The sequence below is a fragment of the Melanotaenia boesemani genome, chromosome 16 (genome assembly GCF_017639745.1).
Source record: "Melanotaenia boesemani isolate fMelBoe1 chromosome 16, fMelBoe1.pri, whole genome shotgun sequence".
NCBI lineage: Eukaryota > Metazoa > Chordata > Actinopteri > Atheriniformes > Melanotaeniidae > Melanotaenia > Melanotaenia boesemani.
Genome location: NC_055697.1, coordinates 1474622 through 1500053, shown reverse-complemented (window position 1 = coordinate 1500053; position 25432 = coordinate 1474622). Strand labels below are relative to the sequence as shown.

Sequence of the window (25432 nt, the reverse complement as noted above, 5' to 3'; positions counted from 1 at the left end):
ATCGTTGTGATGTGTCTTGATCAGGAGATGTAGAAAAATTGGCTTTCAGGCAAAAACGTCTCTGGACGCTGACTTGAATAATAAAAAGAAGTTTATTACAAAAGTTCAGACATCAAAACAGATTTCTGCAGCAAAATCTGGAGGTCCCAAAACCAGAACAAAGATCTAAAGACCTGATGTGTCGTTCTGTCTTATATAGGGTTTAAACAAAGAAAATTCCTCAGTCCTGTGTCCTCCAATCATAGAGTTTGCCTATAGGATGCTCATTTGCATAGAATGCATGTTCATGTGTCAATCCAGTCTGTGGGACAGAGAACCTTATATGGTAAAGACTTGAGTGTGTACCATACAAATGCTATGCTTAGATACCTCAGTTGTTAGTTTTTTTGTTTGTTTGTTTGTTTGTTTTTTTGTCCGTTTTTGCCGGTGTTCTGTCAGGATTCCTGTTTCTGCTTTTGTCAGAGCTCATATATTGGTTGTTGATCGTGTTTCGTCACTGCGACTTGTGATAATCTCAAACACGTTTGATATTGTCGCAGATCCAAGACGAGGGAAAGACTGACGTTAAACAGCTCAGATTTCCAGTTTAGACCTAATGACCGAGATGACGGGAGCGCGGGGTAAAACTCCTAAGATTTCCTAAAGACTTCCGTTTTTAGTCTGCGACCGTGAAAATCGTTTGGTGTGAGCCCAGCATTAAGGTCCAACAGGGAATGAGTGTGGCACTGGAGTATAAATGGACTGGGAGAGAAGACTGGGTGCATGTGTGGCTGCTTAACAATCCGGGGACTGACTGCTGTAGTGCAGGACTGGAGTGAATGTGGCAGGGTGAGATGATCAGGGACAGGTGTGGATGATCAGGAGTGTGATTACTGGGGAGTTTGGCTGGGCAGAATGTGACAGGAATTGGTGCAGGGGTGACATTAACATGACAAGATGTGCTCTCTGGGAAATGGATAGCATGTTTGAATGTTTTTAAACAGGAATTCATGGTTTATTTATGTGATATTTATTGTTTTATTCTGTTCATATATCTTTTTATGTTTTTTTAACCTACAGATACAGGCTGTGCTTCAGTTTCATTGTCATATGGTGCATCATTTAATGTTGTTTACCACTAAAGAACTTTTCAATACCAGTCATGTTCCAGTTCAGTCATGTGGAAAAAACATGAGTCACAAATATGAAAAACATTCACGTTTTGTTTTGTGCCATCCAACACAGGTTTAAAAGTTTTACAACAGGACGTGTGTTTAGCTGAGGACAGCAGGACTTAATATTTAAGGAATAGAATATTTTGAACCTTGTTCCTGGATCAGTTTTAATTTATTCCACAATGTTTTCCTATACTTCTTCAGCTGATTTCTCAAACCCAGTCCTAGCCAAGTCATTTCTAAAGTGTTGAACAAAAACAACATTCTGATTCAAGGCTTCTTGAAGGTGCTGGTGCTCAGGATTGGATTCAGTCTTGACCCTACCACTCTCACAACACTTGACTCCTACAAATACGGTCATAACTAATCTATTTCACAAAATGCTGTGACCCTAATCTATGAGAGGTTCAAAGACATTATGAAAATAATATTTGGGAGCATGAAAGCTGCACCCTGGTATGAAGACATCAACCACAACACTCTGCACAAGTGACCGTGTGTGCATCGTGGGTTGTTTCTGAACTGTACTCATATGTTTACAGTGAGGATGTTCGCTCCGCCAACATCATCTGCAGCCAGAACGACACGCATTGCCTGGTGGTGGACAGAGAGTGAGTATTTATGCCTGATGCTATCTACTGATGTGCACCACAGACGATTCCTTTGGATTCCAGATGGACAACAATGTAAACACAAGCTTCTGAATGGCATGGAATAATCTTAGAGTCTGAGCTTTAGTCATAATTTTTAAACCAGTATTTATTTATAAAAGAGAATACCCACATTTGACCTGTATGCATGTTTAGCTGCAGATCAACCACATTAAGAATATACATGAACACCTCTTTAATCCACAGGATACTGTATAAAAACATGTTAAGGGTAAAAATTTCACCACATTAATATAACAGCAAAACTCAAACTCAGTTTTGAACAACACACTATAAAACTCACCCACCAATGTTACAGGAATTACCAGTGGTACACACATCTCTCTCTCTCTCTCTCTCTCTCTCTCTCTCTCTCTCTCTCTCTCTCTCTCCCTATATATAATATATATATATATATAAAATATATATATATATATATTATATTATATTATATTTTATATATATATATATATATATATATATATATATATATATATATATATATATAAAAATAAAAAATATATATATTATATTATATTTTATATATATATATATATATACATACATACATACATATATACATATATGCATTCCAAACATTACAGAACACTTGTCAGTGCACGGTTTACAATGAGAGGCTGTATAGGACAAAATGCATTTTTCAACTCTCACACACACATCTGATATCGTGCATAAAACTACAATCACTTGCACAAACATATAAAATCAACTTTTATACACACACAAGAAACATATTGCATACATACTAGGGAAAATTCACACATACATACTACTAAAACCCCACGCACATACATACAAGGCATCCTATGCACACATGAATCAGTGATATCAGTACTGTATGTGAGGAGTTATACATGTGTATGCATGAGCTTCTAGTAGGGCTGGGCGATATGACGATATATATCATCTGGATGATAGAAAATGTCTATCGCTTCATATGAGGCTCTATCGTTTATGCCGCGGATAGGTGCTTTACTGCAGTATTTTACGTCAAAATGCACCTTACGGCATGCCCATGCATGCTGCAATACATAACCAAAGATGGAGGAAGACAGTTGCGGATGTGTTTCAAAGCAGGGCAATGCACTACAAGATGACCACTCAACCCACATCGAAGAGCTTGTACCTTAAAGAGGGGCAATATAGATATAGATATAAAAAGACCGACGTGGAACAGTCAACAGTCGTTTGTAAAGTATGCCGGCTCCCGGTCCTAACAACAGACTCCAACAGTACTAACTTATTTTATCACCTGCACAAGGAGCAAAGGCCGCAAAAAGCAGGGTTAACTGGTGGCAAAAGTGTTCATAATAAACTCCAGACGCAGACGCTGCAACAGGTTTTTCTGCAACACCATATACCATAGCTCCCGCAGATGGAAGGAAATCATTACTGCTATTGCCAAGCACATCTGCAAAGATATGGTTCCAATCTACAGTCGTGTTTTTGAGTTTGTGAGTTGGTGCAAACACTCCATCCGAGATACGAAATGCCCAGCCAAAAACACATGACTAAAGTTGTGTTACCTGATTTATATGATGCATGTCAGGCCAAAGTGGAGGCAGAGATTCACAAGGGGAAGTTCTACGCTACAACAACAGATTTGTGGTCGAACCGAACGACACATCCATATATGAGCCTGACGATACGCTTTATCGACCAAGGCTGGAATCTCCACAGCTGGTGTTTACAGACAGGTTAAGACCACACTGGAGAAATGCTAGCCAAAGGCCTCAGAGAAGAGCTTGAGTCGTGGGGACTGCAGGAGGATCGCCTCACCTGTGTTGCCACGGACAACGCCACCAACAACATCCTTGCCCATCAGCTGAACGAAATGATACACCTGCAGTGTTTTGGCCACCGTCTTCATTTAGCTGTTGGTGAGTGCCTAACTCTAAATCGATCTAAAATGTATAGGAATATATTTCACTACACAGTCAGTGATACCTTGGAGCACTGTTTCTTTAACTGTTCTTCCCTTAAGGCTGACAGTTTGGAGCAGTGATGGTCAACTTCAATGATCCCAAAGCCAAATTATATTTATCATTACTGCCACAGGAACCTAGAGGTTACTGTCAGTTACACAATTTGTATTACTACTACACTGCTTTAATAAATAGATAAAAAATTAAATATTAAATTAGGACAATTGCACCAACATGTGTTTAGGTTTTTAAAATCAACAGACATTAAAAACTAGTTTAGTTAGACTTGGCATATAAACTAAAAAGTCATAATAATATGATAAAAAAAATTAGATAAAATTATGGGATAAAAAAGTAATAATCATGAGATAAAAGGGTTCTTTTGTGAGATAAAAAGTCATAACTGCATGGTTTTAAAAATCTGATTAAGGAGATAAATCAACTATGGGATACACATTAAAATGTAAATTATTTTCATATAAAATATACAGATATAAATTAAAACATTACTAACTGATACATTTTACCTTTCTCGTACACAGTGTAGTACATAAAAAGTACCTAACGTTACATTTACTTCTTCTTTTTTTACATAGAGGAGTGTGAAACTACGGAGGTGGAATGTTGGCGTCTGCAGGAAGATTGTGGCTGCGTTCTCCAGTTCATGGAAGAGAAGACGGGAGCTGGCCAAGGCTCAAGCAGATCAAAATCCACCCTTCCCTCCTCATCAGCTGATCACAGAAACCCCTACCAGGGGCTCTATGCAGCGATGGTTGTGAGGGTGACTGAGCAGGAGAAAGCTCTCTCACAAGTCTGCTGCGCCAACAAGAAAACACGTCATCTGGTTCCAACTTGGCAGGATTTGGAGGTTCTGGAGTCCATGAACAAGGCCTTGTCTGGGGAGCTTTACCCAAGTTTTTCCTGCTTGAAACCCGTCCTCCATCTGTTCCATCCAACCCATCCAAGTACGATGACCAGACAACCCAGGACCTGCTTGACATGGCTTCTCTTGTCAACCCTCGATTTAAAACCACATACATCAAACAAGAGAGGTGGATTACATCAAGACAAGACTGCTGCGGAGCTGCAGAAGCTGGTGGCCGAACAAGCAGAGGCAGCCCCCCTTCTATCAGTTCCCCCTGCCAGAGATCAGGATGAGCCAGAGGAGGTTCCTGCTAGTGCTAAGAAGAAAAAGAAGAGTTTGAGCAGCTACTTTTAAACATCGGAAAAACCGAGCAGCCCCACATTTGAGCAGAGAGTCTATTGAAAAGGAGCTCAGCCTCTATCTCCTACTGGACGCTGGATCAGACACAGAATCACTAGAATGGTGGAAGATGAATGAGGCACATTTTCCCCTAGTGGCCAAGCTAGCCAAGAAATATTTATGCATCCCTGCCACAAGTTCCCCATCAGAGTGGTTTTCAGTGCAAGTGGGAACATTGTGTCATGCCACAGGTCATCACTGAAACCAGCAAGAGTTGACCAGTTTGTATTCCTAGCACTTAGTCTGTAGAAGCCTGAGATCCAGCAAATAATTTTTTTTTATGTTTATTTAATCACAGCTTTCAAATTAATCACAATTAATCACTCATTTTAACATGATTAATCACCATTTTTGAGTTTCAACAAAATGAGTTAATAAAACTTTTGAATGTGTGTACATCCCCAAACATATCTGTCACCTCTTTACACTTCACATGGATATTCTTAACGAGGGTCATAAAAGGTTCACATTCTATTTACATGTCTTATTACATGTGATCAAAGTTGTCTGAAGTTTTATCCAGATCTTCAAAATCATAGTCCATTGGTATAAGCGCATACTGTGAAACTGTTGCCCCTACAGCTTTAGAGATCATCCCACTGACTCATGGCAACACACAGGATGTGAACAGACAGAACAGGACAACTCTAACTGGTGTGAATAATTTAATAAGTGGATAATACCAGGGTCCTGATGTGAACCATCCCCAGGCATCCCAGTCGGCCCACCATCCGTGGAATCTTTGGCTTTCTTGGAGGTTAACAAATCTTGCAGGTACTGCTGCACCGAGGTTACCAGGTTACCTGTGGAATCTGGAACCCAGGTGCAGCAGGAGTCTCCGATTACCTGGCATGTACCACTCTGTTCTGCTAACAGGAAATCCACAGCCATACGGTTTTATTAATGCTATGCGACGTATGGCTTTTAATTCAGATTGCAATGATGTGATTGAGGGCATGAGATAGTTAAACTGTGCCATAGTGAGGAATTAGTCCTGCCAAAAATCTTTGTCCCCAATTTAAACGTGTCTTAGGCTGTTTCTGTCCAGCATCCCTCTTGAGTCTGACCTGTTTGACATGCGGACGTTCAGGGAGATCTGAAAGTACCTGAAATCCTGGAATAAGATATGCAAAATGACAGCAACCACACCAGTTTAATGGCAAATAAAATACCTTCTTTTTCCACAGACCCAGACCAGTGCTGGTTCCACTTTCTGTCCTCCGATCAGGAGCCCTGCAAGCAACGCTGCTTTTCTATCCTTATAGTGGCATTTCCACTATCTCTATGTGCAGAGGTGGGTAGAGTAGCCAAACATTTTACTCAAGTAAGAGTACAGTTACTTCAAAATATTTTTACTCAAGTAAAAGTAAAAAGTAGACCTAAAAAAATTACTCAAGTAAGAGTAAAAAATTACTTATTGAAAAAACTACTCAAGTACTGAGTAACTGTTTAAATGTAACATCGGATTTATTTCTTTGTATTTATAAAATCAGACAATAAAATAAATAAAATGTGCAAATTCTTGTATTTTCAAAAATAAACTAAACAATCAGTAAAAAACAAAATAAATGACATCTTTATAAATAACTTGTACAAGCTTTCAAACAAAAGCTTTTTAACAGCAACAAAAAACATACAACATATTGTATGTACTGTATGTGAGAACCCTGCAAACTATTCCAAGTCACAAAACAAACTTCTGATTAACTTTTGCTCCAAATGGCTCAGCATGCTTGGCAACCAGAAAATAACATTAAAACAACACTGTTATGGCAAATGTCTGATATGAAGAAGAGGACATGACAGAAGACACTGTGTGTGTGTGCTAGGAGGAGTGTTTTTGTTGTACATGCCACTTTTGAGTCTGTGCATGTGTGGTGCTTGTTCTGTCCCTTAGAATCACTCAGTGAACTGACGGTTAAGCTTCAACAGTAACTGGCTCTCAAGATTCTTGCTGTGAAGCTGTGATCGTTTAGCAGTAAACCTAAGTCCTGCATGACTGAAAAGTCTCTCGCAGGCTGCAGATGCAGGAAGACCAGTGTTGAGTTTCAGTGAGAGCTTCTTGATGTGAGGAAAGGTGTGCAGTAGATCCATACCTTCAGAGGATGGACATGAAAGGTACCTCTCCAGCTCTCCTGCTTGTGGTTTTCCTGATTTCATGGATGCAAAGAAGTCATCTTCATCAGAGGGACTGCTGTTTGTGCTGCCATCATCGGAGTCTGTGTCTAGGTGATTTCTAATGAAGTCAAGTCCTGCGGAAATTGTTTAAAATAAATAGGTCAGCATACAATTCTTAACCATGGACTTCAAAAGCTGACAAGTCAGAGTTTACAAGCTCAAATTTAAATTAACAAAAAATATAGATAGATACCAGCTTTTAAGATGCACTCCTTTGTTGTCCACAATGTTCGAAATCTTAAGAGTATAAGAGGTAAGAGTATTGCTGCTGCAATCAGCTCAGGGTCCTCCATGGCGCCTCCAAAACGTTTCTGAATCCCATTGAGCAGGGCATCTACTAGAGATCTTCAGACTTTGCAGGATAACTCCAGCCTTATTAGCTTCTCCTGCAACTGGTAAAGTGTTGGCAGCAAAAATCCCATGTGCACAGACGTTTCCCCTTGAAGGATGTTGAGGGCCATGGCAACAGGTTTCATGACAGCAGTGTACTCAGCCAAAAATCCAAATTCAGCAGGATTAAACCTAAAAGAAAAAACCCACACAGATCAGAAATTAAATTAGTTTAGTGGTTTTCAAACTGTTCACACAGAGGACCACCTCAGAAATAGTTTGCTCTCCACAAACTAGTTTATTGAATGCAAAACTAAATCTAGAATAAACCAGTACTAAACCAGAATTAAACTAAAACTAAACTCAGACTAAACCAGTTTAAATGAATTAACAGTGGAATTAACCATGGGTTGTATGCATAGTTGTGTTTAAAACATGTCATAAGTCAACTTACATCTTTATCTTCAGTGCTGTGCAGACATTCTGAATTGCTGCCTCTCCTTGCTCTTTCTGAATGCGTACAACTCTCTCCACAGCCAGGAACAGGGAGCTCCAACGTGTTTGAGTTGGTTGGAGGAACTGCAGCTTCCATTCACGTTCCACTATTTCAAAGGCCATGGTTGACCTACTGGTTTTGTTCCATAGAGCAGAACACTTTGCAAAAGCAGATCGAGACAGCCTTTTGTATGTGTCATTGGTCACTGCCGTGGCAGCAGCATCTACTGTAGACATCAGGTTTAGAAGATGGCAGGCACACTTTTGGTGCCTTGGAAGTTGGTATTCAAGGCCTGTATTATCATTCAACACAGCAGAGACATCCTGGATCTCCACCTCCGACTCACACTCATCCTCTGATGCCTCATCATTGGTGATGTCCATCTGCTCCTCTTCATTGGTGACTTCTTCATCTTCGCCATATATTCGAAAAGCTTTTAGAAAGTTGGAACCACTGTCAGTGGTTGTCCTTGTCACCTTATCTCTTATTTGATATTCAGAATGTATCTCTTCTAACGCTGCTGCAAGCACATCAAAGGTGTGTGAGCCTTTAAGAGGCCTACAAGCCAGTGCAGCAGAGAGCCTTTCTAAGGTGCTGTCATGAATCCAGTGGCAGGTCACTCCTAAGTAGCTGCGCTGTCGGGCTGACCAGCAGTCTGTGGTTGTTGCAACATAGTTAACAGTACTGAGCGTTTTTATAATAGTGTTCTTCATTGTTTTGGCAGCTTCCTGTATTTTTGAGCACAATGTTTTTCTTGTCATTACTGTATGCTTAGGCAGTATTGTTCCCATCATAGTCTTAAACGATGGTGTCTCCACCACAGAAAAAGGTAAGCTGGCCTCACAGACAAATCTGATTACAAGATGATCAAATGTTGCCTTGGATACTCGTTGTGGGCTTGAGAAGGGAGAGCTTTGCACTTTTTGGAGGTGGTTCACTTGTAGTGAAGGACCTTCGTTTTCTGTGGGACTCAATTAGGTCTGTGTATTTCTTCATGCTGTCGGTGTGAACCCTCTGTTGACAGAAAAATATAAATGAGGCTTCAAAGTATAACATATTAAGTCATAAAGTTTTATATACGGGGAGAGTGGTAAATAGTGTGTTGTAGTTGCACTTTAGTTGTGTGATTTATGTACTGGTGCTGAATTTACGCCTCTGAAAAAAGGTTTAACTTACAATATTTCTTGTGCATGAATAGTATACAATGAGAACAATAACACTTTTAAAACATTAGTGATGGGTGCCTTTTTTATTATTGTTAATGTGGTTATAGATGTACTAACCTTAACGTTAGATGCAGCCCAGATGAAAGAACTGTTGGATGAATTATGACTGATATGTAGGCTAATGATAATGATATGTAATAAAACTATAACGTTATACTTACCGCAACGTGTTTCCTCAAATTAGACGTCGAGTTTTTGAATGCTGAAATGTCGGTTTGTTTTGGTAGGCACAGAAGACACCGCATTACACAGCTGTTCTTTTGCGTTTTGCGCAAGCTAAACATGCTTTGAATATCAGGCCAGGGATGTTCGCCAACTTCGCCGTCTTCTGTTGTGTCCTCTTATTCAATTCAGACATTTGCTGCTGCCATTTTTCACTAGTTTTTCGCCATAGTTCGTCTTCGGAAGAAAATATTTTCTGCCGCTAGACTTCCGCTGGGATGGCGGACAGGGCGGACAGCTTCTGCTAAGCTCTCACCCATTTGCCCCGTTTTGTATAGAAAGTCTACCTATTTTAACACTGAGGTCGTGCGCGATAACCACAAACTTAATGTGCATTGCTGGAGCGCACTTGATGAATATTGTGAATTCTGCGTACCTGCTAATCTAGCAACAGGAATGAAAAAAGCCGACGCTAAGCTAGCAACTACGCTACCACCGAACACGTGCGAACACGACTACTCTCTGATGGACGTCACCACTAATACCAACATGAAGAGGAAAACTTCCCCTGCTACTCCTACAAAGTCTTCGACTCCACCAACAAAGGTAAAAACTGTGCAGGAATCTCCAGTCATGGGAGACGAGGCTCTCGTTACTGCCATAGAAAAACTAACATCCAAAATCGACGACTTCGGACATCAGCTCAAAGAGAACTCTGTAATGGTGGCGAATATTTCACGGCTGGTGGAAATGAACGCAGCTGAGATAAAGGAATGCAAGGTCAAGATTAAGGAATTTGGAAAAGAAATGCCACAAATTATTAAAGAAAACAAAGAGCTGAGAGAGAAAGTTGCAGAGATGGAGCGTTATAAGCGGCGGTGGAACTTAAAAATTCAAGGTCTTAAAGAAAAGGACGATGAAAACACCCGGGACATCGTCATCGGTATCCTGTCCAAGATAGCGCCGCAGTGGGCTGCAACGATGGAGACGGTGGTGGACTCGGTTCATCGCCTGGGAAGAAAGGAGGAGGGCCGGCACCGTCAGGTCATCCTGCAGTTCGTCATGAGACACCACAGGGATGCCTTCTGGAAGATGTCTAAAAACTGTAAGACCTGCAAAGACTTGGGAATTCTCTTCAAGCAAGACTTCTGCAAAGCTGACCGGGAGGCTCGAGCGGCAGCTTGGCCAAAGATGGAGCAAGCTCGGGCTGCAGGCAAGAACGTCTACTTCAGAGGACATGTGGGCTACATCAGTGGTAACGGGGTTCTTTTGGATTAGTCTGGCTAAAACTACATTCACTCTCACTTAAAAGGGTTCATATTGAATGCTCAACTATAGTTAAATTCACCTTTTAAGTGTGTTGTTCATTTAAGAGTTTTTTATATTCGAGTTAACCTGACTACAGTTTGAATAATTCTCTACTTGAGTTAGTGAGCAGGTGTTAAATACCTTAATATCCTTTTGCTCTGGTTTCTCTATAACATCCCAACGTTAACTTTATACTGGCTCTACAAAGGCAAACGGTTATCCTTCTTATATAAAACATATTGATCAATTTCAATGCACTTAAGAGTCTAAACTAAAATCCTCAGTCTTATACTGTTTAGAATACTTAGGGGCTCCTTCAGTTCTTCGTTCTAGTACCAGCTTATATCTATTTGTACTTGTTCTTCCTTATTTTCCTTTTATGTCTTCGTTACAATCTATGTGTTCTTATGTTTCACTTAATGTTAGGGGTCTCAGAGATTCTGTGAAAAGAAAATCTATTTTTCTTTTTTGTAAAAACCAAAAAGCACAGTGTTTTCTACTTCAAGAAACTCACTCTAATGAAGCGGATACAAAGTTTTGGTCTAATCAATGGAGTGACAAAATCTATGTTAGTCATGGCAGTAACAGGTCAGCAGGGGTCGCTATACTTATGAACAATTTTCCTGGGAAGATATTAACTACTAAAAGAGATGACTCTGGTCACTGGATTATTTGTATCTGTCTTATTGAGGACAATTTTGTTATCCTGGGGAATGTATATGGGTACAATTCAACTACACAAAACAAATTAATGTTATCTGATTTAACCAACTCTGTTAGAGAACTTAGACAGAGATATCCTACACAGAATATCATAATTGGGGGGGATTTTAATCTGGTTGAAAATGAGTGGCTCGACCGATCTCCATCAGCATTTCAAAATCATCATTATAATCCAGTGCTCCTCAACTTTTGTAGAGAGTTTAATTTAATCGATGTGTGGCGTCGGGATAATCCAGACATTCAAGCCTTTACTTGGGTTAAACCTGATGGAACTGCCAGATCAAGGTTAGATTTTTGGTTGGTGTCAGAAAATAATTATGAATTTACTTCCAAAGCTAACATTTCTGCTGCACCCCTAACAGATCACTGTATGATTACACTCACCATTCAGCCCAATAACATTAGTCCCAGGAGTAAAGGATATTGGAAATTTAATTCTAACTTATTAAATGATGAAGAATATTGTCAAGAAATTATTAATGTGATTAATGAGATCTGTAAGGATAAGCTTTTCACCACGCACAGAGAAAGATGGGAATTTCTGAAATTTAGGATACGCCAGATTTCAATAACTAATGGGAAACGTGTACAACAGGATAGGAAGCAAAAAGAGATGGAAATTGTCCATGAAATTAACTCAATCTGTTGCAAACCTGTACTAGATGAGAGTAATAAACAAAAGCTTATCCTATTACAATCCTCTCTGAATAATATTTACATCACTAAGGCTAATGGTGCTTATATACGATCGAGAGCGAAATGGGTGGAGGAAGGAGAAAGGAGCTCAGCTTATTTCTGTAGATTGGAAAAAAGAAGGCAAGAACGAAACTCTGTTAAATCCCTGCTAATTAATGACAAGGAATGTACAGATTTTAAAGAAATTACAAAAGAAATCTTTCGCTTCTACAGCGACTTGTACTCGTCCTCTTACTCCTCCCATGATGCTGATGCCTTCTTTGACCATATTAAAGATCTGGTTCCTAAAGTGGACGAAGCCTTCAGAGAGTTATGTGAAGCAGAGATCACTATGGAGGAAGTAGAAAAATCTATGAGAAGTTTATCTTTAGATAAATCTCCTGGTTCAGATGGTCTGACTATTAATTTTTATAGACACTTCTGGGTCCACCTGAAAGACATCCTCTTCCTCGTCTTAAAAGAGATCTCTGATACCAGCGCCCTTCCAACCACCATGAAACAGGGAGTCATCACCCTCATTCCTAAACCCGGAAAGGATTCTAGATTGATTGATAATTTAAGACCAATATCCCTACTCAATAGCGACTATAAAATATTAACCCATATATATGCCTCCAGACTGAAAACTGGGATGCCTCAGATTATTTCTGACACACAATCAGGCTTTTTGAAAGGACGATCAATACACAACAACATCCGTCTTGTACTCGACCTGTTAGATTACAATCATTTAGTTGAAGACGAAGGCTTCATTCTATTATTAGATTTTTTTAAAGCCTTCGACACAATTGAGCATGAATTTATGTTTCGCACTCTAGAGTTATTCGGGTTTGGACCAAACTTTATACAGCTAACTAGAACACTCTACAGGGAGACAAACAGTGTAATCTTGTTGCCACACGGCATCTCCCCTCGATTCTTTATCAACAAAGGAATTAAACAGGGTTGCCCTATCTCCCCTTTACTGTTCATCGCTGCAGCAGAAATGTTATCAATCCTTATGAAAAACTTAGATTTTGACAAACTTAACGTCTTAGGCAGTCAGCTAACCATCACCCAACTAGCTGATGACACGGCTATATTTATGAAAGACAGTAATCAAATACCTAAAGTTCTCCAGTCAGTTAATTTTTTCTCCAGGGCATCTGGTTTAAACCTCAATTTACAAAAATGTGAACTATTACCAATACACGATTCTCCTCACACAGCTCTTTACAACATTCCTGTAAAAGCTGATGGAAAATATCTAGGTGTTCATATCGCCAAAGATGCAAATTTAGTGGAAGAACTGAACTTCTGGAAAACTATTGATAGATGTAAGCTCAATTTAAATATGTGGTCTCAGCGTGACATTTCTATTTTTGGTCGAGTCTTTCTTACAAAAATGGAATGTCTGTCAAGATTCATTTACCCAGCATATTCGCTGGCACTCCCCAAACCTGCAATTAAAGCTATAAACCAAGCTAACTTTAAATATATTTGGAAAAACAAGGCACACTATGTTAGGAAAGGAACAATAATGAGAGATTATGAGGATGGAGGTCTTAAGGCTATAGATATTGAATGTTTAGATGGTACAATTAAAATTAACTGGCTCAGAGCATTTCTGAAAAACGAAAATGGTTTTTGGTTTCATATCCCCTCAAGAATTTTCTTGGATTTAGGTGGTATTAATTTTCTTCTTAAATGTGACTTTGATGTTAGAAAACTGCCAATCAAACTATCATCCTTCCACCAACAAGTATTACTTTACTGGAAGCTATTATTCAAGCACAATTTCAGTCCCCACAATACCCCACTCTGGAACTCCCGATATGTGTTATTTAGGAACAAATCCTTATGTTACAAAAATTGGCTTGAACGAGGCATATGGTCTGTAATGCATCTTCTTGATGATACTGGAAATATTCTACCATTTGACCTTTTTTGCTCTAAATTCATGTTAAATGATAGTAAACAATACAAAACTATAGTCAAAGCACTTCCTCAGAGTTTGATCCTTCTGTCAGGTAATTTACTCCTCAACAATGTTAATCTACGGCTTCCTTCTCTTTTAATCAATGGACAATCCATCACTAACCCGAATCTGCCCAATACTTTTATACGTTGTGTGTTTTTTAGGAATCTATTCCCTTTATCAACTCATAGAAATCGCATTTCTAAATGTTTTCCCAAAGAGAAAGTGAACAAGTTGAGGAGTAGATACATAAAATTTCCAGTGGCTCCTAAAGTAAAGGAAACTCATTTTAAAATGCTTAATGACATATACCCTACCAAAGAATTTCTGAGAATTCGTTTTGGTTTTCAAGAGAATTGCTGCACCTTCTGTGAAAGCGAAATTGAAACTGTTGATCACATGTTTTTCGATTGTGTATTCGTAAGTATTTTCTGGGAAGACTTTATTTTCTGGTGCTCATCCAAGTTTGCATCTCCGTCTCAGCTAAACATAAATGAGATCTTATTTGGTACAATCCTCACTGATAAAATGCAAGATCTAGCTTTCAATGTTTTACTATTGTTGGGGAAATTTTTTATCCACAAAAGCAAATATATAAAGATTAGACCAAATTTTAATGTTTTTCACAAAGAACTGTGTTTATATTTTCAATCCCTTAAATTTATGAAAAAGAAAATTGGTATAAGATTATATGACTTTGTAACGGATTATGAACTCAACCAAAACCCCTAGTATCTGTGCAGTATCAACTATGTATTCTGTTATTGTTTATTTATCTTTTTTTATCTTGTTTATCCTTTTTTAATTTTTTTAATTTTAATTCTTATTATTTATTTATTTTTCTTTTTATGTCTTTCTGACTTTATAATCTGTCGGTGTACATGTCTTGCATTGTAATACGTCTAAATTGTTATGTTCTGTTAATCTGAATTGTCAATAAAGTTCGGGAAAAAAAAAAAATACTTTCTGCCGCTAATATTTTGTTTCCGTGCGAGTTGCAGCATGGGTACGTCTGATAGGTCAGACGGAGTCATGTGATTATTGCTGCTACATTTGACTGGCGGAACATGGTCATATGGTTATCCACGGGAGAAAAACAAATGTTATAAAGAGAAGTAACGAATCCACTTTTGCCCAATGTAGTGGAGTAAGAGTAGCGTTATTTGCTCATAAATTTACTTAAGTAAGAGTAAAAAGTACAAGCCATTAAAAATACTGATAGAAGTAATTTTTTTCAAAAAGTTACTCAAGTAAATGTAACGGTGTAAATGTAGCGCGTTACTACCCACCTCTGTCTATGTGTGATTTTATGAACAGCTGGTTTATGTCAAGGGTTACAGTCATGAAGGCTTTACATGTTTCCCTGTTTACCTTCGTGCCAATTCATGCTATTTTATCTGTTTTCCAAATAAAAAATGCATTAACCTCCTATTTTTCTGCCCTGGTGTATGAAATGACGTCCCCTAAATAACTGAAGTATATCTTCACATCTACAAGGGCTGTTTTATATAACCATGGAGTCAAACGAAAGCTGAGACACGTGAGATTAATACAGAAGTCAAAATCAAGATATGTGTTACCGAGTAAATTCACTGGCAACACAGTAGAAAATGTAAATGATTATCTCCTCTTAAAATAAAACTACATTACTTTCAGTGAAAACCAGAGAATAGCAGCAGCCCAATTTATCTAGGAATAAATAGAACAGTCCTAGGAATGAGTAAAGTAATCCTAGGAACAAATAAAGTAGACCTACGAATGAGTAAAGTAGTCCTAGGAATGAGTATAGTAGTCCAAGGAATGAGTAAAGTAATCCTAGGAATGAGTAATGTAGTCCTAGGAATGAGTGAAGTAATCCTAGGAACAAATAAAGTAGTCCTACAAATGAGTGAAGTAGTCCTAGGAATGATTAAAGTAGTCCTAGGAATGAGTAAAGTAATCCTAGGAATGCGTAATGTAATCCTAGGAATGAGTAAAGTAATCCTAGGAATGAGTAAAGTAAACATAGGAATGAGTAAAGTAATCCTAGGAATAAGTAAAGTAATCTTAGGAATGTGTAAAGTAATCCTAGGAATGAGTAAAGTAGTCCTAGGAATGAGTAAAGCAATCCTAGGAATGAGTAAAGTCATTCTAGGAATGAGTAAAGTCATCCTAGGAATGAGAAAAGCAATCCTAGGAATGAGTAAAGTCGTCCTAGGAATGAGAAAAGCAATCCTAGGAATGAGTAAAGTAATCCTAGGAATGCGTAAAGTAGTCCTAGGAATGAGTAAAGCAATCCTAGGAATGAGTAAAGTCATTCTAGGAATGAGTAAAGTCATCCTAGGAATGAGTAAAGTAATCCTAGGAATGAGTAAAGTCATCTTAGGAATGAGTAAAGTCATCCTAGGAATGAGTAAAGCAATCCTAGAAATGAGTAAAGTAATCCTAGGAATGCTTAAAGTAGTCCTAGGAATGAGTGAAGTAATCCTAGGAATGAGTAAAGCAATCCTAGGAATGCTTAAAGTAGTGCTAGGAATGAGTAAAGTAATCCTAGGAATGAGTAAAGTCATCCTAGGAATGAGTAAAGTCATCCTAGGAATGAGTAAAGCAATCCTAGAAATGAGTAAAGTAATCCTAGGAATGCTTAAAGTAGTCCTAGGAATGAGTAAAGTAATCCTAGGAATGAGTAAAGCAATCCTAGGAATGCTTAAAGTAGTCCTAGGAATGAGTAAAGTAATCCTAGGAATGAGTAAAGTCATCCTAGGAATGAGTAAAGTCATCCTAGGAATGAGTAAAGTAATCCTAGGAATGAGTAAAGTAGTCCTAGGAATGAGTAAAGCAATCCTAGAAATGAGTAAAGTAATCCTAGGAATGCTTAAAGTAGTCCTAGGAATGAGTAAAGTAATCCTAGGAATGAGTAAAGTCATCCTAGGAATGAGTAAAGTCATCCTAGGAATGACAAAAGTAATCCTAGGAATGAGTAAAGTAGTCCTAGGAATGAGTAAAGTAGTCCTAGGAATGAGTAAAGCAATCCTAGGAATGAGTAAAGTCATCCTAGGAATGAGTAAAGTCATCCTAGGAATGAGTAAAGCAATCCTAGGAATAAGTAAAGTCATCCTAGGAATGAGTAAAGTCATCCTAGGAATGAGAAAAGCAATCCTAGGAATGAGTAAAGTAATCCTAGGAATGCGTAAAGTAGTCCTAGGAATGAGTAAAGTCATCCTAGGAATGAGTGAAGCAATCCTAGGAATGAGTAAAGTAATCCTAGGAATGAGTAAAGTCATCTTAGGAATGAGTAAAGTCATCCTAGGAATGAGTAAAGCAATCCTAGGAATGAGTGAAGTAATCCTAGGAATGCTTAAAGTAGTCCTAGGAATGAGTAAAGTAATCCTAGGAATGAGTAAAGTCATCCTAGGAATGAGTAAAGTCATCCTAGGAATGAGTAAAGTAATCCTAGGAATGAGTAAAGTCATCCTAGGAATGAGTAAAGTGATCTTAGGAATGAGTAAAGTAGTCCTAGGAATGAGTAAAGTAATCATAGGAATGAGAAAAGTCATCCTAGGAATGAGTGAAGTCATCCTAGGAATGAGTAAAGTAATCCTAGGAATGAGTAAAGTCATCCTAGTAATGAGTAAAGCAATCCTAGGAATAAGTAAAGTCATCCTAGGGATGAGTAAAGCCATCCTAGGAATGAGTAAAGTCATCCTAGGGATGAGTAAAGCAATCCTAGGAATGAGTAAAGTAATCCTAGGAATGCGTAAAGTAATCCTAGGAATGCGTAAAGTCATCCTAGGAATGAGTAAAGTGATCTTAGGAATGAGTAAAGTAGTCCTAGGAATGAGTAAAGTAATCATAGGAATGAGAAAAGTCATCCTAGGAATGAGTAAAGTCATCCTAGGAATGAGTAAAGTAATCCTAGGAATGAGTAAAGTCATCCTAGTAATGAGTAAAGCAATCCTAGGAATAAGTAAAGTCATCCTAGGGATGAGTAAAGCCATCCTAGGAATGAGTAAAGTCATCCTAGGGATGAGTAAAGCAATCCTAGGAATGAGTAAAGTAATCCTAGGAATGCGTAAAGTAATCCTAGGAATGCGTAAAGTAGTCCTAGGAATCCATAAAGTAATCCTAGGAATGAGTGAAGCAATCCTAGGAATGAGTAAAGTAATCCTAGGAATGAGTAGTCCTAGGAATGAGTAAAGTAATCCTAGGAATGAGTAAAGCAATCCTATGAATAAGTAAAATCATCCTAGGAATGAGTAAAGTCATCCTTGGAATGAGAAAAGCAATCCTAGGAATGAGTAAAGTAATCCTAGGAATGCGTAAAGTAGTCCTAGGAATGAGTAAAGTAATCCTAGGAATGAGTAAAGTCATTCTAGGAATGAGTAAAGTCATCCTAGGAATGAGTAAAGTCATCCTAGGAATGAGTAAAGTAATCCTAGGAATGAGTAAAGTCATCTTAGGAATGAGTAATGTCATCCTAGGAATGAGTAAATCAATCCTAGGAATGAGTAAAGTAATCCTAGGAATGCTTAAAGTAGTCCTAGGAATGAGTAAAGTAATCCTAGGAATGAGTAAAGTCATCCTAGGAATGAGTAAAGTCATCCTAGGAATTAGTAAAGTAATCCTAGGAATGAGTAAAGTCATCCTAGGAATGAGTAAAGTAATCCTAGGAATGAGTAAAGTCATTCTAGGAATGAGTAAAGTCATCCTAGGAATGAGTAAAGTAATCCTAGGAATGAGTAAAGTCATCCTAGGAATGAGTAAATCAATCCTAGGAATGAGTAAAGTAATCCTAGGAATGCTTAAAGTAGTCCTAGGAATGAGTAAAGTAATCCTAGGAATGAGTAAAGTCATCCTAGGAATTAGTAAAGTAATCCTAGGAATGAGTAAAGTCATCCTAGGAATGAGTAAAGCAATCCTAGGAATGAGTAAAGTAATCCTAGGAATGAGAAAAGTCATCCTAGGAATGAGTAAAGTCATCCTAGGAATGAGTAAAGTAATCCTAGGAATGAGTAAAGTCATCCTAGGAATGAGTAAAGCAATCCTAGGAATGAGTAAAGTAATCCTAGGAATGCGTAAAGTAGTCCTAGGAATGCGTAAAGTCATCCTAGGAATGAGTAAAGTAATCCTAGGAATGAGTAAAGCCATCCTAGGAATGAGTAAAGTCATCCTAGGGATGAGTAAAGCAATCCTAGGAATGAGTAAAGTAATCCTAGGAATGCGTAAAGTAATCCTAGGAATGCGTAAAGTAATCCTAGGAATGAGTAAAGTAATCCTCGGAATGAGTAAAGTCATCCAAGGAATGAGTAAAGCAATCCTAGGAATGAGTAAAGTAATCCTAGGAATGAGTAAAGTAATCCTAGGAATGAGTAAAGTAGTCCTAGGAATGAGTAAAGTAATCCTAGGAATGAGTAAAGTAGTCCTAGGAATGAGTAAAGTAATCCTTAGAATGAGTAAAGTAGTCCTAGGAATGAGTAAAATAATCCACATGGTCATGTTAGTAAGCTGTGGCTCACTGTTCAAGGTTAGTGTCACAGCACAGAAAACAGATAGTGTTACATTCAGAGGTACAGGCCATGTTTTCAGGTAGGTGTGGCTTGAGGTAACAGTGCATACACAGAACAACTAGTAGTAGTAGTAGTAGTAGTAGTAACTGTATGTGCTACCTGGACTGCAGTCTCATCCCAGAGGTTGTCATGCTCATCGTGATGATCCATTACATGTCTGAACTTGACTGTACGTGCTTCAGAGCTCTTAAGTAGGTGTCTGAGGTGCCATACGTAGATAGTCAGTTCAAGAGTCAGTAAGATGGAGACAATTACACTTGTGTACAATGTGTACGACTCACACTGCTGAGATGGTATCCTGCGGTGTCTCTACTGAGTCCCTCCTCCGGTGGGTGACGGTATGACATCACACTGTTACTATGGCAACTGGTTTTTCTCCTAAAGACTCATGAAGTTGTTGATATCTTCACCAGGTTTAAGATAACACCCCCTATTGGCCAATGCTCCTTTTGTAGTCGGGCTTCTCTATGAGTCTGTTGAGAGCCACTGGTACTTTTTTACAGTGTGTGAGGTGAACCCACGTAGACCTTCCAGCAATTTTCACTGCGGTGGGGGGGTCAGCAACACCTAGTACGGGTTGTCCCAACGCGGAGAATGCCTTTAATCAACACTCAGTCTCCTGGTCTCACTGTGAGGTTCTGCTGTTCACCTTCTTCCTGTGGGATGATATTAGCAGAAACAACCTCTTTTGCAGTTAAAACCTTAATCATATAGTCAGTCAATGTCATTTCTTCTGGCTCACAAAATTGTGCTAAATTTGGTAGATAATATGGCCGTCCATGCACAAAGGGAGTTAACCCATCATTGGTTGGAGTTATGTGCATGTGTAATGCTACTAAGGGAATGCAATAAAGCTTCTCTGTTTCTGCCATAATTTTTAGAAATTTGTTGTTTACTATGCCATTATGCCGCTCCACCAATCCTGCTGATTGTGGATGATAAGCACAGTGATTTTTTAACTGAATGTCTAATGCTTGTCCTATATATTGAATAACCTGATTTACAAAGTGTGTTCCAGTATCACTGTAAATTCTTTGTGGTACTCCAAATCTTGGAATTATTTCTCTTACTAGTGCTTTAGCTACTTAGCATCTGGGTGTGCACATGGAAATAGTTTAACCCATTTAGAAAATGTATCTATAATTACAAAATTTCTTTCTTTCCACATTTATTTAATTCTATAAAATCCATGCAAATATTTTGGAAAGCATAAGATGCATTTGGAAATTTCCCGGTTTTAGTCTTAATGTTGCCTTGAGGATTGTTTTTCAAACAAACAAAACACTGTTGAAAAAAAGTTTTGAGTAGTTTGAGAATCCATAATGTGTAAATATCTGATCAATAATCAGTAACATCCCTCCCGCTGACACATAGCTGAAGCCATGAGTCACTACAGAAAAATACTGATACGGTTTTTTTGGGAGGATTGGTTTTCCTGCTGGTCATCGGTAGATATTATCTGTCTCACTTAATGTTGCTCCTTTCCGGAGTCACTTCTCTTGTTCTGCTGGAGGTAAGCTGTGCTGCATATGAGCTAAAACTGTGATGCATGCATTTGTCAGTGACGCAGGTTTTCTGTGCTGCCAGCTTAGCAGCCGCATCTGCCTTTGAATTTCCAAGGGAAACTTCATCTGTCCTATGTGTGTGTGCAGCACATTTGCATACATTTGCAAACATGCAATGTAGAAAATGCATACTGACTGTCTGTCCAAATAGTTACTTTTCTGTCTTTTGCCAATTCACAAGCTCGAGTTAGAGCTATTAATTCAGCAGTTGGGAATGGTCCAATCCACCTCTGTCTTTAGTCTGTTAGACTGATACGTGATGGCTTGTTTTTCCATAAAAAATAACACCAAATATAATGAAAACAGCACTTTCTCCAATGAGTCAGCAGTATCCTGGCCCGTGTTTAGTGGCCACCTGGACTGGGGTCTTTGTTTTCAGAAAGCTCTGACCTCACGGTTTCAGGTCCCGTCCTGTCCACGGAGAGATGTTGGGATCCGGCTCGAAGGACCAAGTTGTTGGATAAAAATAATCTCAGACTTTAAATCAGGAACAACAGACCAATGAAATCTTGGTAGAGTCAAATTTACTTGCATGGAGTTCAATTTAGCACAAAAATAGAAACAAACAAGCTGTGAGCAGTGTGCAGCCAGCTGTGAACCGAAAGAGAGCCAGATGTGAACTAAAGATGCAATTGTTAAAGTGTTAAAACTGCGTTATCTTCTCAGCAAGGCCATGTTCAGCTTTCCCAAGAGAAAAACGAGTAATGTATCCACTGACAATATACACACACACAGTCACAGCTACCGTGTAAGATTCACATAATATGCTTCACAAAATATGATTATGATTAACTGACTATGCTTGCAATAGTCTTAAGAAGAAAACAACTATAACTATAAACTATTAACTTCATTGAAACTATGAACTTTATTGAACTTTATTTTCTTCTATTATTTTATATGCCTGAAATTTTTTACTGTGTACAAAAAAAAACAGAGCTGCCAGTCATTAAGAGTTTTTAAATAATAACCAAATCAAAAAGACATATCATGAAAGTAGCATAACAGCGACCAGATACTAACTCACAGGAAAAATAAAAAAAGAATTATCTCTTAGTATAAAAACCCACTGGACAACTCAGTGACTGTGTCAGCATGCAGAGGATGAGGAATAAGGAGTGATCAGTGATGAAGAGTGGTGAGTGAGATCGTGTAAATGCGACCACGCCTCCACGGAGGTCAGAGGCAGACCAGGGCAGCCCAGAGACCGGGGCCCTCAGCAGCAGCCCCGGAGCACCAACCCAAGCCACCCCACCCCGAAGACGACTCCAGCCCCACCCGAAGAGAAGCAGAGGAGAGCCCCAGCAAGAGCCCCCCACGGTCTTGGGACACAGGTCCATGTCTCTCTTCCCTGCTGCAGCGGTGCATCTGATGTAATCGGGTTTATTAAAATGAAGAGACGTTTTCTGTCTAGAACTTCAGAAAGAAAAAGAACCGACGTTTCTCTTCGTCTAAGCTCATGCAGATGGACAGAACATTGTGATTTTTGGACAGGAAACTGCTCCCACAGGACAGCAAGAAATTTAATTTATTATTGTTTTTTTTTTAATAAATGCGATTTTAATTCATGCAATACAGCAAAGGTAAGACATGTTTTCTGACTTTTAAAAACGTGCAGCATAAATCGGGTCTTCTTCTGCCTCTGGTTCGGTGAATCTTGGTCGTAGCGAGATGAAACTTCCAGCTGTGGAATCTGTGAGATGTGAGCTTTCAGTAGAGGAGCCGTTTGTTCGTGTTCATGGGGAAACATCATCTGTGTTTATGTATTTTCAGACTTTGTGTACCTGGTCTTTAAATAATTTGTTGTCTTAACTGTGTGTGTTGGTGATAGAAATGGGTTTACTGAGCTGGTAGCTGAGATTCTGGACTTTCTGTGGATACCACACATGTTTATAGTTACATCTACAGACCTGACGCTACACCCGGAAACCAGATGTTAACCCTTAACTCCCGGTAGCGGAGGCTGCAGGTGCAGAGGTGAAGCTAAACAGTCAAGCTAAGAATGAAAGTTTAGAGAATTTATATCCAGAAATGTGGATAATGAAGCAGTGAAGGTGCATAGATGGAAGTTATTGTGCATATTGTGAATATTTCTCTCTCCTCACCATCTAGAAGCTGTGAGATTCTCATCCTGCTTTCTGTCTGTTCACCTGATGCTGATATTCATCACATATTGTTCCTTCTGTGTTTAGAAGGAAGCAGCTTCACAGCTTTAAACTCATCCTGCTGACTTGCTGAAATGATGCTGAAATGATTATTTTTTGACAGCCCTAACATATATGTGTATATATATATATATATATATATATATATATATATATATATATATATATATATATATATATATTATAGAACTGAAAGTTGTCTCTCTCTTTGACTCCTCCAGTAATTTCAACCAAATGGTGGGAACTTATGAGGAGCTTCAAGCTTACCTCAAGAAATATGTGGAAGAGCTCTCCAGGAATGATGAGAAAAGAAACGCCCTGTGAGTGAACGAATGACACAACAAAGTGATCTATGACTGCTGATTAGGTCAACGGTTATCCATTTCCAGTTTAGTGTTGAGCCCATTTAAAGCTACCATAGATCCAGATGTAACCGTGTGTCCCATGTTCTCCTTCCCATAGACCCCACTTGTCTCAGACTGATTCTACAGAGTCTCAGGAGATGAGAAGGATGAGGGAAAGGATCGCTCTGCTTCCTGCACATCAGCCTTTCCAGGACCTGGAAGTCATAGCAACACTGGGCATGGGAGGATTTGGACGAGTAGAACTTGTAATGCCTGAACCATCACCTTTCATTTGTCTGCTCACCTTTATAGGGGAAGTAGTTTGGAGGAATTTTATTCCATCTTAGCAAACAGATGAGACTGTACTGAGGATAGCAAGTTTTCTTTTCTTTTAGGTGAAGCTGAAGGATGAAAACACCACATTTGCTCTGAAATGTATCAAAAAGAAACACATTGTGGACACCAGACAACAGGAACACATCTACTCTGAGAAGAACATTCTTCAGCAAACAAACTCAGCCTTCATCATCAGGTCTGGACCACTTCCAACATCACACTGTCAGGATTCATCCTAAACCAGCCACAATCTATCAATCCATAGTTACCTCTGATTGTCTATAAAAAGATTTAGTAGGCTCTGTACAATCTCAGCCTGTGGGAGCTTTAAGATGTTAAGCAGAACAACTTAAACCCAGACATCTATTTTCTACAAATCCCATGTATTTACTGAGCAAGAGATAAAATTGCGATGTGAAGAGTGTTGGTGTCTCGGTGGAGTCACTAAGGACCAGCTAGAAGAATGCTGTCAACACAGATTCCTCCTCTTCACTGAGATTTATCTTGACTTTGTGTAAACAGTCTGTCCACCGTCCATTTAAAGAGAAAAGTTCAGCCAAAATGTCATGCTCACTCTGTGTTTCGCATGTACTTTCCAACCACTGCTTTTCCTACTAACATTTAAAAAACACCACCCAGTACCCAGCTTCTACAATTTTCTTATTCATGGACAAATCTAGAATCTTAAGCAGCAGTCAACGTTGTTGTAGAACCACTCAGTGCAACTGCTCTGCAAAGCCTGCAGATATATTTGTCCATTTAAAAAACACAATAATATTGACATTATTGATCATGAATAACTTCTACAAAACAGATTTTCAAATATGGTATCAGAAAATGTTTAAATTGATAAAATGAAATCAGAATTTAATCATATGACCTGCGGTGTACCTCTGGGGTCCGTCCTCGGGCCAAAACATTTTATCTTGTATGTTTATGATATTGTTAATGTTTCTACATTTGTGTTTGCAGATCTAATTACTTTTTTTCTATCTAAAAACAGAAAGATGAATCACTTAATTGGGAAAACATGACATGATGTTCAGTAATGAAGATAAAAGTACAAACTACTGAACAGGATGGTGCCAGAATTGTCAGAGTAAATGAATCTAAGTTCTTGGTGTTCTGATTGATGAAGGTTTAACTTGGAAATCAGCTATAAATGAAAATATTTACACAAAGTTAAAGATACTATTTCATTTTGTCAAAAAAGAGGTTTAAGAAGAAATGATTACAGATTCATCAAATCCATCATTCGTTCAGTTGTAGGATTTAGTTAGTGGACTACTGTGTTTGAATCATTTTGTAAAAAGCACATAAGAAGAGATTAGCACCAAACCCCCAGAAAAGATTTAAAAATGAAGAAAGAAATAATATTTTTTAGAA

The 25432-nt window shown here is 38.6% G+C and overlaps 1 protein-coding gene and 1 long non-coding RNA gene across 2 annotated transcripts in view; one reads left to right on the top strand and one right to left on the bottom strand.

The window, feature by feature from the left end:
* LOC121655219 (cGMP-dependent protein kinase 2) overlaps positions 1-25432 on the top strand; it is a 74307-nt gene that overhangs the window by 23085 nt on the left and 25790 nt on the right. The window contains exons 7-10 of the mRNA XM_042009709.1: positions 1697-1765; positions 23588-23686; positions 23829-23976; positions 24106-24242. Coding sequence (XP_041865643.1) covers positions 1697-1765; positions 23588-23686; positions 23829-23976; positions 24106-24242 — 453 coding nt within the window. The remainder of the gene's footprint in view (positions 1-1696; positions 1766-23587; positions 23687-23828; positions 23977-24105; positions 24243-25432) is intronic.
* LOC121655230 lies at positions 6961-8216 on the bottom strand. The gene is made up of 3 exons (XR_006013105.1): positions 7977-8216; positions 7386-7714; positions 6961-7266 (listed from the first exon to the last, which is right to left on the bottom strand). It is a non-coding gene; the product is annotated as an uncharacterized LOC121655230 (long non-coding RNA).